This window comes from Panthera leo, chromosome B3 (genome assembly GCF_018350215.1).
Source record: "Panthera leo isolate Ple1 chromosome B3, P.leo_Ple1_pat1.1, whole genome shotgun sequence".
Classification (NCBI taxonomy): domain Eukaryota; kingdom Metazoa; phylum Chordata; class Mammalia; order Carnivora; family Felidae; genus Panthera; species Panthera leo.
In genome coordinates, this window is record NC_056684.1 from 18,630,026 (window position 1) to 18,647,060 (window position 17,035).

Consider the following 17,035-nt stretch of genomic DNA (forward strand, 5'->3'; position numbering starts at 1 on the left):
TATCCTCTAAAAAATGAAGGCAAAGTGATAACATCTCAGAAAAGCAAACCAGAGGGACTTCTTCAGCCAGAAGGATAATCATCCCAGATGGAAGCATGGAAAAGCAAGATACAAGGCATAGCATTGGGAGGGAGATTTAACTGATTTACAAAACAATAATAGCAATGACTTGTCAGGTTTTAAATATTTGAAGGAGGAAATAGGAGGGGGATATATACAAAGTATTCTAATGACTGTTCAGTGGCTGGAAAGAGGTAAGAGCACTACGTTTTATTAGACTCCATCCAATAATTTAAAAATGCACATGGTGATCTCTAGGATAAATACTAAAAGAATAAAAGCTAACTGAAAAGCTAATATAAAGAAAAAAGTGGAATAATAATTTTTTTTTTCAAAAACTTGACTGGCCCATAAAAAAGTAAGAAGAGAGTACAATAAAAGGAAATGCACTAGGTGGTACAAATAGAAAATAAATAGTAAGATACTAGATTTAAACTCAAATATGTAATTGCATTAACCATAAACAGACTAAAGGAAAAACACACATGACGGGTAAATAAGGAATAAGGAGGAGTAAGCTTCAGTAGAGAAAGAGCCAAAGAATTGCACAGACATGGACAGAGAGTAGGAATGGGGCTCGGACCTAACTCATGGGACAATTTAAGGGGCCCAAAGCTGACATAAGGGAGGGACCGTATCACAGGGGACTTACCTGCCTGGGATAGCCATTCCACACTTCCCACAGGTCATAAACCCAAGGTTTCTGAAAAAGAAAAAAAAAGGAACCAAGGGAGAGAAAATAAGTCTTTGGAGTCAAAGGCAGATTTCAGCAGAAAACATAAGCTCTTCCTGATGTCACTGATGGGGGCACACATGCACAGTAAACTGTTGCTCCTGCTGAACCTCTCTCTCTTTGTACATCTTCCCATACAACATATCTGTGATTCTTATGACTTCCAGTGAATCTGGGACCACACACCTTGCTGTCTCATGCAGGGAATTATTCAAACAAGCGAAACCTCTAACGATATTACTTCCGAACCAGACTGTTGTTTCTGCAGCAATAAAAATATCTTGAAAGAAATCTCTAAAAGCTGGTCATCTTTTTTTTTCTGTGAACTATCTATCACTTAATGAGGTAATCATTTAATAACTATTTAAGCAGACAATGCAAAGGTAATATGGGAAGGGAAGATTTCTGATGAGTGAGTACCGAGTCTTGATAGAACAAGTGGGATTCGATATGGCAGGGATGGGATTTGGCAGGTAGATAGGGGTGGGAAGGGCAAGAAGTTTCTGGCAAAGGGGATGAAATGTGCTAAAATCCAAAAGTGAGGATATACCAGTGTGTTCAGTGGATTGTTAGTAGTTCAGGGGTAGCTGGCACATGGGTTGTGCGAGTGGAAATAGAGATTAGGTTTAAGACTTATGTTTGCAAAAAAAACCCAAAAAAATAGTATTTGCAAATTCAAAGCTTAACAAAGGCTCTGAAAGACAGCCTGAGGGTTTCTGACTTCTCTAGACATTAGGATGAGTTTAAAGGCATAAAAGCTGGTTATTTTACTGAGAATATTATTTTCCAAGGAATTCACAGGCAAGAATTTTTAAAATTAAAGACAAATTCCAGTCAAAGAATATCAAAGAGACAACTTACATCATAAAGAAATACAATTCCAGCAACAGTCATTATTAAGTAAAATGTAAATCGCCAGCTGCCAAAAGAAAGAAAAATCTTGTGAAGGTGATTGACATCTGAGGAGAAACGCACTTTGTATGACAGTTTGGAAAGAATGCACGGACAAATCTAATGTGACATCCTGACTCTGCCACTTGTTAAATGGCTGAAACTGTAGGTTAGCCTTAATTTCTTCACCTATAAAATGGGAATGACAAAAATTACCTCAAACTGCAGAAAGAATTGAAGCTAATTTGTGAAAAGTAAGCATCTGGTATGAAGTAAGCAACAACAGGTGACTACTATTATTACCGTTAGTATCATACCTGACATACGATAGACCCAATTCTTGACACACAATAGACAATGGGTTGACATTAGTATTAGTCTAATCGTTTATTTGCACCCCATGTAATCCCCAGTGAAAAGGTTTCCATGTGGCCAGATTTTCGTCTTGTCTCTGAAAAGCAGATTTTGAAAGAAAATCTTTTCCTCATGTATGAACAGAGACTTAAAAAGACATATCAATCAACTGTACTGTGTGGGTTTTATTAAGATCCCAGTTCAAACAAACAGACTGTAAAGAAAATTATGAGTCAATCAAGGGAATCTGAACACTGATTAAATATTTACTGTTATTACAGTTTTTCTGAGGTATGATACTGGTGTTGCAATTTTGTTTAAAAAAACAGAGTATCTCTTAGAGATACATACTGAAATATTTATAGTGAAGTCATATAATGTCTGATATTTGTGTCAAAAGTAATCCTCAAGGGGCACCTGGGTGGCTTAATTGGTTAAGCATCTGAGGTTTGGCTCAGGTCATGATCTCAAGGTCCATGAGTTGGAGCCCCACATCAGGCTCTGTGCTGACAGCTCAGATCCTGGAGCTGTTTCAGATTCTGTGTCTCCCTCTTTCTGCCCCTACCCCGCTCACACTCTGTCTCTCTCTCTCTCTCAAAAATAAATAAACATTAAAAATTTTTTTTTTAAAAAGTAATCGTCAGTCATAATTGGTTGAAGGTGGTCAAAAAAAACAAACTTTCAGTATGGGATAAACAAATACTGGGGATGTGATGTACAACATGATGATGATAGTTGATGCTGCTGTCTGGTGTACTGACAAGATGCTAAGACAGTAGACATGTGTCCTCATCACAAGGAAAAAAACTTTTTTTTTCTTTTTTGTACCTGGATGAGATGACAGACATTAACTAAACTTACTGTGGTAATCATCTCATAATATACGAAAGTCAAACCATCATACTGTGTGCTTTAAACTTACACAGTGATGTAGGTCAACTGTATCTCAGTAAAACTGAAAGAAAAAAAATTTATCCACAAAAAACAATCTGTGCTAGGAGAGAAAAGTAGGTCAAGGACACAGATGACACAGGACTGCCTTCAGTTGGTAATAATTAAAGTCCGTGATGGGTACATAGCACATATATTTCATTATATACCAACATCTACTGACCTCTTGACTCTGTGCCAAGCACTGTGCTAAGCACATGTGTGTTATCACATTTCTATCTTCACGTTTGTGGACTAGGAACTGTAATTAGCTCCTCATTATGGATAAAGGGCAGATAAGGTGGCTACCACTAAAGGACAAAAGAGGTTGGGAGAGATCACATAACTCCCCGAGGCTGTGCAGTGACCATCAGATGCAAGCACAAAACCCAAGTGTCAACATTTTCCTGGACTGGTCTTGTCAGGTTGCATTACACCATCCCAGGGGTTTCAAGGTGTGTGCGAGGAATTCCTGGCATCAAAATATTTTCATAACACCACCACCGTGTTATTGCCATTTTCACTCATCCCCTCACAAGCATACAGTGATTTCCAGGGGCTACCTGACGTGGGGCGCCATCTTTGCTCTAAGAGCTGATATACTGTGTGCTTGTGTACTCTCATATTTTATAAATGTCCCAGCTTTCATTTCCAATATCGGTAGGCATAACACACACAAGCTAATGTTCTTTGTGGTCTTTGACACTTTCAAACCAAGAAGTTTGAGAGCGGCTGCCCTTCACTAATTATAAGACAAATGATAATGTCTTATCATTGTTGTTTCACTGGTTTCAGATGAAATAGTTGGTAAAACTTCCCTTTCTCCCAGGAAAGATGCAGACAAATATAATCGCAAGGGAAAACGATCTCTTGGTGGTGGTGGTGGGTGGGTGGGGGGAGGGGGGGGAGGAAATCCAGAAACTGATTGGTCAGGCTCAGACAGTAAGTACAGCCAGGGGGACTGGACAGAGTAAATTCGGGCAATGGCAACAGAAGCTGACAAGGGCAGTGACAGGGCTCAGGAATGGGCAAGGCCCAGTGGAGCAGGCAGGGACCAGCCCCAGGGTCAGCTAAGGCAAGATGGCAGCCCACCCAGCCAGAGGAATGCTCCAGGTATTGAGTACTGGGAATCACCTGGTATTTTCATAATAAACTTCCCACCGCTAGATGGAAATGCTTATTTTAAAAAGTGGTCAGGTAATATGGAATTTGCTTTAAAAATAAAGGATGCAGTGTGGATTAAAACCCTGAATTCTGAGGAACAGGACTTAGGGGTCATTATTTTAAAAAGTAACGAAGTACAATAGCCAAGATATGGAAGCAACCTAGTGCCCATCAACAGATGACTGGATAAAGAAGATGTGATATATATGGACACAATGGAATGTGTCCATGGGCACATGGAATATATATATATACATATATATATATATGTATATATATATATATATACATATGTATATATATATATATACATATATATATATATGTATATATATATATATACACACACACACACACACACACACACACATACACAGTGGAACATGTATGAAAATGAAATCTTGTCATTTGTGACAATGTGGATGGACCTAGAAGGTATTATACTAAGTGAAATAAGTCATACAGAGAAAGACAAATACCATATGATTTCACTTAGATGTAGGATCAAAAAAAAAAAAAACCCACAGCAAATGAACAAATAAAACAAAACAGAAACAGACTCACAGATACAGACAACAACCTGGTGTCTGCCAGAGGGGAGGGTATAGGGGAATGGGTGAAATAAAGGAAGGAGATTAAAAGGTACAAACTACCAGTTATTAAGTGTGTAAAACTCGGGGATGCAATGTGCAGCATAGGGAATGTAGTTAATAATACTGTAACAACTTTATATGGTGGCAGATGGTTGCTAGATTTATTGTTGTGATCACTTTGGAATGTATATAAATGTCAAGTCGCCATGTTGTACAGCTGAAACTAATCTAATATTATATGTCAACTATACCTCAATAAAAAAAAAAAGAAAGTAACCAAGGAAACAATACAGTAAACTTAAGGTGTTCATCATGATATTATAGAGGAGTTTCTGCCTGTTGGAGAATAATTTGTAAAAGCTTGGTGTTGGGAAATAAATTTCCTGAGATTTCCAAAATGCCTGGGGCTAAGTATCTCTTCGTATGATTCCCATAGCACATCCCATAGCTGGTGCAATAAAGTGTAATTAAATAGCTTGGCATTTTGCTTTCGTCTATTTATTTAGTCTATAATAGCAGTGTTCTGACTTAGAGGAAATTTGTGACATTTCTAAAGAAGAAGGTAAAGCTTAAATTTTATTTGTTGGCCCTCTCCTACTTCCTGAACACATTGTAGAATTTCCTGCTTTGTGTCTTTGCCTTACTTGAAACATGCTACTCTCCAATCCTGATTTCTTTTCTCATGGAAATCCCAACTCATTCCTCTTGGTCTGACCTCCCTTTCTCTAACGTATCCAGGCTTACTGACACCATCTCCTCTGAATGCCCTCAATGCATCTAAACATGACCATGAACTACAGGTATACAGGCTCATGCACCATCGGGGTGGAATCACTGGATGGATGTTGTGGTTTCCTAAGCGATAGTCTTGTCTCCCTGATTAGCTGTGTAAGGCGAGTGACCAGGCCTTCCACTTTTATTTCCCTCCTAAAATCTAGAACTCCACCCAATGTGGGAGAGTGCCACATACAGAGAAGACTGTCAACATAACCCTCTCCTTTGCCTGACTGATGAATAGTTGACAATTTGAAATTCCCTTCCATGGCCTGAATTATTAGGCTGACTTTCAGCAGGCTAATTGACAGCCAGATTCCCAAGTGTTAGGTCTTGTTGACCCAACCAGTTAGCTGATATGGTGGGTTTCTCCTTGCTAAGAGGTAAGCATTAGGTGTCAAGGGGCAGTACCATGGAGCAGAAAGAATACCACAAAAGGAGTCAAAAGATATGAGTGCAGTAGCCCGGCCAACAGCTAGGTTATCACAAGCAAATTCCTTTAAGAAGATGGACCTGTAGTTTCTCATTTCTTTTTCTTTTCCTCTCCATTTTTATTGAGATTTCATTGACATAAGGCACTGTGTAAGTTGAAAACATTTTCATTTCTTACACAGAGCTAGCTCCACCTTTCCTGATTGTTTCACACCATTGGTGGGAGGCTGCAAAATTATTTATAAACTGTAAGTCAGCACTGTTGGGGAGCTGGGTGGCTCAGTCAGTTAAGCCTCCAACTTCGACTCTGGTCATGATCTCACAGTTCATGAGTTCAAGCCCCACGTGGGGCTCTGTCCTGAAAGCTCAGAGCCTGGAGACTGCTTCGGATTCTGTGTTTCCCCCTCTCTCTCCCCATCCCCTGCTCACGTTCTCTGTCTCTCTGTCTCAAAAATAAATAAACATTTAAAAAAAAATTTAAGCTGTAAGGCACTGTAATGTATAAGAAATTACCACAGACTTTCAGGGGCACATGATCCAGCTCAGGAGTAGACAATTAATTCCTGCCTGGGGACTTTATTTAAGATAAGAATCATTTACTAGAAAAAAATTAATGAATGACAGTAGGCAAACAGGAAGATGTAATATGTAATATGAGACTTTTTAGTGTTTTGCACTAATGGTTTAAAGAGATTCTGTCATGCCAAGCTGACATCAGTAGCAACAATATTAATCTCTCAAGAGCTAAAAATCAAAGAGCTAGTTAGAAGACAAACCAGGAGGGGTGCCTGGGTGGCTCAGTCGGTTAAGTGTCTGACTTCAGCTCAGATCATGATCTCACGGTTTGTGAGTTCAAGCCCCGCATTGGGCTCTATGCTGACAGCTCAGACCCTGGAACCTGCTTTGGATTCTGTGTCTCCCCCTCTCTCTGCCCCTCCCCCGTTCATTCTCTCTCTCTCTCTCTCTCTCTCTCTCTCTCTCTCTCTCTCTCAAAAATAAATAAACACTTAAGAAAAAAGAAAAGAAAACAAACCAGGACATTCACATTGAACTTCCATTGGAAGCCAGTGATGAGAAATTACTGTTTTGAGACACCCTGAAGACGTGGGCTGTACTCCTACACACGATCAGCATCACAGCCAGATCACATCAGTCAGGAATATCCAGGTAAACTGAAGGAAGCCATTAAAGCTTAGCCTCAGACTCTATTTATTTGACACTCTTACATCAGCTCACTATTCACTTCACCATTAAAATAAAATAATATATCTGGTAAAAATCACTGGCAATGAGAGAACTGTAAGAAACAGGGAGAAGGAAGGGATGCTATTAGTGTATACAGTGTGGAATCAAACACAACCCAATAAATGAGCATTTGTCTGGATGCAAAGCAGAGGAAAAGGGGGTGCCTAGGTGGCTCAGTCAGTTGAGCATCTCTGTCTCTTTTTTTTAAAGTTTATTTATTTATTTTGAGAGAGACAGAGACAGAGTGAGTGGGGGAGGAAGAGAGAATCTGAAGCAGGCTCTGCACCACCAGTCCAGAGCCTGACATGGGACTCGAGCTCATGAGTCATGAGATCACGACCTGAGCTGAAACCAAGAGTTGGATGCTTAACCGACTGAACCACCCAGGTGCCCAAGCATTTGACTCTTGATATCGGCTCAGGTCATGATCCCAGGGTCGTGGGATCAGGCCCCTACATTGGGCTTTGCACTGGTCATGGGACCTGCTTGAAACTCTCTCTCTCTCTCTCTCTCTCTCTTCCCTGCCCCTCTCCCCCACTCATGCACTCTCTCTCTCTCAAAAAAAAGAAAAAAGGAAAAAAAAAGAGGAGGAAAAGAGTAAGAGTGGTGACCTAGTGTTCCTTTTTCACACAGGTATCAATTTCTGCCACCAAGGGAGTAACCCAAAGTACAACAAAATTCTACAGGAGGGGAAAAAACCCCCACAGAGCCCAAATGAAACAAAAAATTAGTGCAATGCAGCCTCACTGCCTGCAGAGCATATTCAAAGTAGCCAGCTCTGAAAAATCTTACTTGGTACCCTAGCCTACCCTGACTCCCCTGCTAAAACCAACTGGGAAACCCAGAGGAATTGGCCATTGAGTCCACAGGCAAGGGGTGGAGGGGCTGGTGGGGGAGGAGCCAAGCGAGACAGAGGAACAGACACCGTCTCATTTTCTGCTCTTATAATGTGATATAATAATTGGAATGTGCTTGGAAACAGGTGATAAAGTCTTGTGAAGTAGGGCCAACCTCTACCCTAGAAAAAATAAACACCAGTTAAGACATTTGTATTGTTTTTCTGGACTTCAAGGTGAATACATAATATGTCCTATTCATTTCAGAGAGTTCATAGCATGCCCCATTTCATGGAGAAGGAAACTGAAGCAGAGAAGGTCAATGGGTGACTAGCCTAAAACACCCAACTGGTCAGTGACAGAGCTGGGTTCGAACCTTCTTTTGCTCCAATTTCAATGTTCTTTCTGAAATGACCATCCTGCTCCATGTAAAATCATGACATTACAAAAGCTTGAACTGTCCTACTTACCAAGCTTCTTGGAATCTTTTCATCCTGCAAGGCCTCTGTTGATTCCGCCGACTCCTAAACCATCTTTCCACCTGGCGCTCTGTCAAGTTACACTTCTTCGCCAGTCCATAAATATCAGCCTGAAAGGCGATAAAATGAATGAACAAGTGATAAAGAGCAGTCATATTGGCCAGCAGTCAAGAGACAGTGCAACTGGCTTACAAGAGTTTGTGCACTGGAGAGGAGAGAGACCATGTGTTAGATCTTGGGACAGTGAATTTGCCTCTTTTGCTTATGGAATCACACACACACATACACAGGAAAAAAAAGAAAAGGCTGTTAGTATCCCAGCACTCTGAGTTACTAAAAACGATCAATTCTCTGTAAGTTGGCAGCAACCCATACATTCAAGCTGCAGATGTGAGCTCACTCAATCAGCAAAGTTTTATTGAGGGCTTCCCAGGTACCAGGTAGAGAAGCATAGCTTAGATGTTGATCAGATCCAACTGCCTCATCTTTCCTATGAGAAGCTGGAACACCAAGCGTGTTAGTAAGTTTTCCAAGACCTAAAGTTAATAGGAAAGCAAGGACAAGAACTTAGGGTAATGCACTTTCTGTTCTTTCACACGATCTTTCTGATGGCTCCAAAAGATAATACAGGAAAGACACAAACAGGTGTTGGCCATCACTTTCACATTTAATCAGATGTAGAGCCTATTTCAAATGAGTTCAAAATAATACCAATCATAAAAAAAAGTAAAGATTGCAGAATATAATAGTGATGATGGCTTCTCTTCTGGGAGGCAGAAATTATTATTTAAATCTGGAAATAATATGGATGATCGATTAGCCCAAAGGTCATAAACTCGAAGTTCTCCTTGGGCCAGACAAGAAACAAACATGATTGAGTGGACCAGGTCTGTTTCGTGGTGGGATTGGAAGTTGTATTCTTTTCACACAGGCAGGTTTTATACATTAAACCCACAGTTCTTTCAGCCAGCACGGAGAAATTAGCTCTGTAATTTTCTGAAACACCTGCTCTCTTGATCTTTCATTTTCCAACACCAGTACAAGAAATATTTCCATTTTCTCGTCACTAGAAAAAATAAAATTTCATACTGGCCCTCAGCTTCAGTGTGGAGGAAACAAGCAGGAGCTACAGATGCAGTGGACAGAAAAGCACATGCCCTCCCCCAAGAGTGCGGCCATGAACAAGCTCTGGCTGATGGTTCCCAGAGTCCAAGTGTACACACAGAGCTTTTATGTGAAATCACCAGGGATTTTAATGTTGATGACTAATACCTCAAAGTAAATTTTTTTTATTTTTATTTATTTATTTTGAGAGAGAGAGAGAGAGAGAGAGGGAGCAAGCATGCGAGCAGGGAAGGGCCACAACAAGAGGGAAAGAGAGAGAATCCCAAGCAGACTGCACTGTCAGTGCAGAGTCCAACGTGGGGCTTGAATTCACGAACTGTGAGATCATGACCTGAGCCCAAACCAAGAGTCAGATGCTTAACTGACTGAGCCACCAGATGCCTATCAAAATAAATTTAAAATCAATTTTGGGGGGGTTCCGGAAGATGGCGGCATAGGAGGACGCGGGGCTCACAGCGCGTCCTGCCGATCACTTAGATTCCACCTACACCTGCCTAAAGAACCCAGAAAACCGTCAGAGGATTAGCAGAACGGAGTCTCCGGAGCCAAGCGCAGACTAGAGGCCCACGGAAGAGGGTAGGAAGGGCGGCGAGGCGGTGCGCGCTCCACGGACTGGCGGGAGGGAGCCGGGGCGGAGGGGCGGCTCGCCGGCCAAGCAGAGCCCCCGAGTCTGGCTGGCAAAAGCGGAGGGGCCTGACAGACTGTGTTCCGACAGCAAGCGCGACTTAGCGTCTGGGAGGTCATAAGTTAACAGCTCTGCTCGGAAAGCGGGAAGGCTGGAGGACAAAGGGAGGGAGAGCTGCTGAGCCCCCGGACGGCAGAGCTCAGCTTGGCGGGGAACAAAGGCGCCAGCGCCATCTCCCCCGCCCATCCCCCAGCCAAAATCCCAAAGGGAACCAGTTCCTGCCAGGGAACTTGCTCGCTCCGCGCAAACACCCAACTCTGTGCTTCTGCGGAGCCAAACCTCCGGCAGCGGATCTGACTCCCTCCCGCTGCCACAGGGCTCCTCCTGAAGCGGATCACCTAAGGAGAAGTGAGCTAAGCCTGCCCCTCCAGCCCCCGTGCACCTTGCCTACCCACCCCAGCTAATACGCCAGATCCCCAGCAACACAAGCCTGGCAGTGTGCAAGTAGCCCAGACGGGACACACCACCCCACAGTGAATCCCGCCCCTAGGAGAGGGGAAGAGAAGGCACACACCAGTCTGACTGTGGCCCCAGCAGTGGGCTGGGGGCAGACATCGGGTCGGACTGCGGCCCCGCCCACTAACTCCAGTTATACACCACAGCACAGGGGAAGTGCACTGCAGGTCCTCACCACGCCAGGGACTCTCCAAAATGACCAAACGGAAGAATTCCCCTCAGAAGAATCTCCAGGAAATAACAACAGCTAATGAACTGATCAAAAAGGATTTAAATAATATAACAGAAAGTGAATTTAGAATAATAGTCATAAAATTAATCGCTGGGCTTGAAAACAGTATACAGGACAGCAGAGAATCTCTTGCCACAAAGATCGAGGGACTAAGGAACAGTCACGAGGAGTTGAAAAACGCTTTAAACGAATTGCAAAACAAAATGGAATCCACGATGGCTCGGCTTGAAGAGGCAGAGGAGAGAATAGGTGAACTAGAAGATAAAGTTATGGAGAAAGAGGAAGCTGAGAGAAAGAGAGATAAAAAAATCCAGGAGTATGAGGGGAAAATTAGAGAACTAAGTGATACACTAAAAAAAAATAATATACGCATAATTGGTATCCCAGAGGAGGAAGAGAGAGGGAAGGGTGCTGAAGGGGTACTTGAACAAATTATAGCTGAGAACTTCCCTGAACTGGGGAAGGAAAAAGGCATTGAAATCCAAGAGGCACAGAGAACTCCCTTCAGACGTAACTTGAATCGACCTTCTGCACGACATATCATAGTGAAACTGGCAAAATACAAGGATAAAGAGAAAATTCTGAAAGCAGCAAGGGATAAACGTGCCCTCACATATAAAGGGAGACCTATAAGACTCGTGACTGATCTCTCCTTTGAAACTTGGCAGGCCAGAAAGGCTTGGCACGATATCTACAGTGTGCTAAACAGCAAAAATATGCAGCCAAGAATCCTTTATCCAGCAAGTCTGTCATTTAGAATAGAAGGAGAGATAAAGGTCTTCCCAAACAAACAAAAACTGAAGGAATTTGTCACCACGAAACCAGCCCTACAAGAGATCCTAAGGGGGATCCTGTGAGACAAAGTACCAGAGACATCACTACAAGCATAAAACATACAGACATCACAATGACTCTAAACCCTTATCTTTCTATAATAACACTGAATGTAAATGGATTAAATGCGCCAACTAAAAGACATAGGGTATCAGAATGGATAAAAAAACAAGACCCATCTATTTGCTGTCTACAAGAGACTCATTTTAGATCTGAGGACACCTTTAGATTGAGAGTGAGGGGATGGAGAACTATTTATCATGCTCCTGGAAGCCAAAAGAAAGCTGGAGTAGCCATACTTATATCAGACAAACTAGACTTTAAATTAAAGGCTGTAACAAGAGATGAAGAAGGGCATTATATAATAATCACAGGGTCTATCCACCAGGAAGAGCTAACTATTATAAATGTCTATGCACCAAATACCCGAGCCCCCAGATATATAAAACAATTACTCATAAACATAAGCAACCTTATTGATAAGAATGTGGTCATTGCAGGGGACTTTAACACCCCACTTACAGAAATGGATAGATCATCTAGACACACGGTCAATAAAGAAACAAGGGCCCTGAATGATACATTGGATCAGATGGACTTGACAGATATATTTAGAACTCTGCATCCCAAAGCAACAGAATATACTTTCTTCTCGAGTGCACATGGAACATTCTCCAAGATAGATCATATACTGGGTCACAAAACAGCCCTTCATAAGTTTACAAGAATTGAAATTATACCATGCATACTTTCAGACCACAATGCTATGAAGCTTGAAATCAACCACAGGAAAAAGTCTGGAAAACCTCCAAAAGCATGGAGGTTAAAGAACACCCTACTAACGAATGAGTGGGTCAACCAGGCAATTAGAGAAGAAATTAAAACATATATGGAAACAAACGAAAATGAAAATACAACAATCCAAACGCTTTGGGATGCAGCGAAGGCAGTCCTGAGAGGAAAATACATTGCAATCCAGGCCTATCTCAAGAAACAAGAAAAATCCCAAATACAAAATCTAACAGCACACCTAAAGGAAATAGAAGCAGAACAGCAAAGGCAGCCTAAACCCAGCAGAAGAAGAGAAATCATAAAGATCAGAGCAGAAATAAACAATATAGAATCTAAAAAAACTGTAGAGCAGATCAACGAAACCAAGAGTTGGTTTTTTGAAAAAATAAACAAAATTGACAAACCTCTAGCCAGGCTTCTCAAAAAGAAAAGGGAGATGACCCAGATAGATAAAATCATGAATGAAAATGGAATGATTACAACCAATCCCTCAGAGATACAAACAATTATCAGGGAATACTATGAAAAATTATATGCCAGCAAATTGGACAACCTGGAAGAAATGGACAAATTTCTAAACACCCACACTCTTCCAAAACTCAATCAGGAGGAAATAGAAAGCTTGAACAGACCCATAACCAGCGAAGAAATTGAATCGGTTATCAAAAATCTCCCAACAAATAAGAGTCCAGGACCAGATGGCTTCCCAGGGGAGTTCTACCAGACATTTAAAGCAGAGATAATACCTATCCTTCTCAAGCTATTCCAAGAAATAGAAAGGGAAGGAAAACTTCCAGACTCATTCTATGAAGCCAGTATTACTTTGATTCCTAAACCAGACAGAGACCCAGTAAAAAAAGAGAACTACAGGCCAATATCCCTGATGAATATGGATGCAAAAATTCTTAATAAGATACTAGCAAATCGAATTCAACAGCATATAAAAAGAATTATTCACCATGATCAAGTGGGATTCATTCCTGGGATGCAGGGCTGGTTCAACATTCGCAAATCGATCAACGTGATACATCACATTAACAAAAAAAAAGAGAAGAACCATATGATCCTGTCAATCGATGCAGAAAAGGCCTTTGACAAAATCCAGCACCCTTTCTTAATAAAAACCCTTGAGAAAGTCGGGATAGAAGGAACATACTTAAAGATCATAAAGGCCATTTATGAAAAGCCCACAGCTAACATCATCCTCAACGGGGAAAAACTGAGAGCTTTTTCCCTGAGATCAGGAACACGACAGGGATGCCCACTGTCACCGCTGCTCTTTAATATAGTGCTGGAAGTTCTAGCATCAGCAATCAGACAACAAAAGGAAATCAAAGGCATCAAAATTGGCAAAGATGAAGTCAAGCTTTCGCTTTTTGCAGATGACATGATATTATACATGGAAAATCCGATAGACTCCACCAAAAGTCTGCTAGAACTGATACATGAATTCAGCAAAGTTGCAGGATACAAAATCAATGTGCAGAAATCAGTTGCATTCTTATACACTAACAATGAAGCAACAGAAAGACAAATGAAGAAACTGATCCCATTCACAATTGCACCAAGAAGCATAAAATACCTAGGAATAAATCTAACCAAAGATGTAAAAGATCTGTATGCTGAAAACTATCGAAAGCTTATGCAGGTAATTGAAGAAGATATAAAGAAATGGAAAGACATTCCCTGCTCATGGATTGGAAGAATAAATATTGTCAAAATGTCAATACTACCCAAAGCTATCTACACATTCAATGCAATCCCAATCAAAATTGCACCAGCATTCTTCTCGAAACTAGAACAAGCAATCCTAAAATTCATATGGAACCACAAAAGGCCCCGAATAGCCAAAGTAATTTTGAAGAAGAAGACCAAAGCAGGAGGCATCACAATCCCAGACTTTAGCCTCTACTACAAAGCTGTCATCATCAAGACAGCATGGTATTCGCATAAAAACAGACACATAGACCAATGGAATAGAATAGAAACCCCAGAACTAGACCCACAAACGTATGGCCAACTCATCTTTGACAAAGCAGGAAAGAACATCCAATGGAAAAAAGACAGTCTCTTTAACAAATGGTGCTGGGAGAACTGGACAGCAACATGCAGAAGGTTGAAACTAGACCACTTTCTCACACCATTCACAAAAATAAACTCAAAATGGATAAAGGACCTGAATGTGAGACAGGAAACCATCAAAACCTTAGAGGAGAAAGCAGGAAAAGACCTCTCTGACCTCAGCCGTAGCAATCTCTTACTCGGCACATCCCCAAAGGCAAGGGAATTAAAAGCAAAAGTGAATTACTGGGACCTTATGAAGATAAAAAGCTTCTGCACAGCAAAGGAAACAACCAACAAAACTAAAAGGCAACCAACGGAATGGGAAAAGATATTTGCAAATGACACATCGGACAAAGGGCTAGTATCCAAAATCTATAAAGAGCTCATCAAACTCCACACCCGAAAAACAAATAACCCAGTGAAGAAATGGGCAGAAAACATGAATAGACACTTCTCTAAAGAAGACATCCGGATGGCCAACAGGCACATGAAAAGATGTTCAACGTCGCTCCTTATCAGGGAAATACAAATCAAAACCACTCTCAGATATCACCTCACGCCAGTCAGAGTGGCCAAAATGAAGAAATCAGGAGACTATAGATGCTGGCGAGGATGTGGAGAAACGGGAACCCTCTTGCACTGTTGGTGGGAATGCAAATTGGTGCAGCCGCTCTGGAAAGCAGTGTGGAGGTTCCTCAGAAAATTAAAAATAGACCTACCCTATGACCCAGCAATAGCACTGCTAGGAATTTATCCAAGGGATACAGGAGTACTGATGCATAGGGGCACCTGTACCCCAATGTTTATAGCGGCACTCTCAACAATAGCCAAATTATGGAAAGAGCCTAAATGTCCATCAACTGATGAATGGATAAAGAAACTGTGGTTTATATACACAATGGAATACTACGTGGCAATGAGAAAAAATGAAATATGGCCTTTTGTAGCAACATGGATGGAACTGGAGAGTGTGATGCTAAGTGAAATAAGCCATACAGAGAAAGACAGATACCATATGGTTTCACTCTTATGTGGATCCTGAGAAACATAACAGAAACCCATGGGGGAGGGGAAGGAAAAAAAAAAAAAAAAAAAAAGAGGTTAGAGTGGGAGAGAGCCAAAGCATTAGAGACTGTTAAAAAACTGAGAACAAACTGAGGGTTGATGGGGGGTGGGAGGGAGGGCAGGGTGGGAGGGAGGACAGGGTGGGTGATGGGTATTGAGGAGGGCACCTTTTGGGATGAGCACTGGGTGTTGTATGGAAACCAATTTGACAGTAAATTTCATATATTAAAAAATTAAAAAAAAAAAAAAGAATAAATAAACATTAAAAAATTAAAAATAAGATAAAATACAAAAAAAAAAAATAAAAAATAAAAAATAAAAAAAAAAATAACTTCTGGAAAAAAAAAAAAAAAAAAAAAATCAATTTTGGGGGCATCTGGGTGGCTCAGTCGGTTAAGCATCTGACTTCAGCTCAGGTCATGATCTCGCAGTTTATGGGTTTGAGCCCCGCGTCTGTGCTGACAGCTCAGAGCCTGGAGCCTGCTTCGGATTCTGTGTCTCCTTCTCTCTCTGTTCCTCCCCCACTTGGTTTGGGCTCTCTGTCTCTCAAAAAATGAATAAACATTAAAAAAAAAAAAACCAAAAACCAAAAAATAAACAAAAAAACCCAACAAAAAAACCAATTGTGGATCAACATTGCAAGGGCCGAACAAAGCCTCCCCAGTGGCAGGACACCCAATAGTCTGTGTTCAGTCATACAGTTTCTGCTATGTTGTTGTGCATAATTCGCATAATTGTTCAGTCGCACAAGGTAACAGTAGATAAAATTCAAAACGAAGCTCTCACGCTAAAGACTGGCAAAAGACTAATTGCAGCTTCTATGTCCCTACTAAATTGCTACCTGTGATTTAATCTGCAAGAAGGAAAACAAGACAAAACAAAAACAGGATATAGCCCATATTATACTCTGGTAAACTGCCCTATCTAATACCTATTCTTTTTATAGGCTAAGGGTTCACCTGCTGTTGTTTTTTGTTGTTGTTTTGCTTTTGTGCTCTTGAGGAGACTGAGTTGGCAAAACCATTGATTGGTGTCTACTTTTTGCAGGCCTTATGCCAGTCATTGGAGGTCCAAATGAGTAACCCTGATGTGGGCCTCCCTTTCACAGGGTACAGTCTGTCTGGTGAGGAAGTAAGAAAATAAAACAAAAGAATTCCAATCAAATACCAAGAGTGCTAAGACAGGGGAAGATTAGGATACCACGGGACCTAACTCTGTGTAAGCAGTTCCTGGAAGTCACACATACGCTGGACCCTGAAAAATGCCCTGAGAAGGAGAGGATAAAGAAGGG

The 17,035-nt window shown here is 41.2% G+C and overlaps 1 protein-coding gene across 8 annotated transcripts in view; it reads right to left on the minus strand.

The window, feature by feature from the left end:
• Positions 1-17,035, minus strand: part of CERS3 (ceramide synthase 3) — a 125,304-nt gene that overhangs the window by 54,055 nt on the left and 54,214 nt on the right. For all 8 annotated transcript variants that reach the window (XM_042941157.1, XM_042941156.1, XM_042941161.1 and 5 more), the window contains 3 exons: positions 8,483-8,601; positions 1,655-1,712; positions 713-763 (listed from right to left, as the gene is read on the minus strand). In XM_042941157.1, the coding sequence (XP_042797091.1) occupies positions 713-763; positions 1,655-1,712; positions 8,483-8,601 (228 nt within the window). The remainder of the gene's footprint in view (positions 1-712; positions 764-1,654; positions 1,713-8,482; positions 8,602-17,035) is intronic.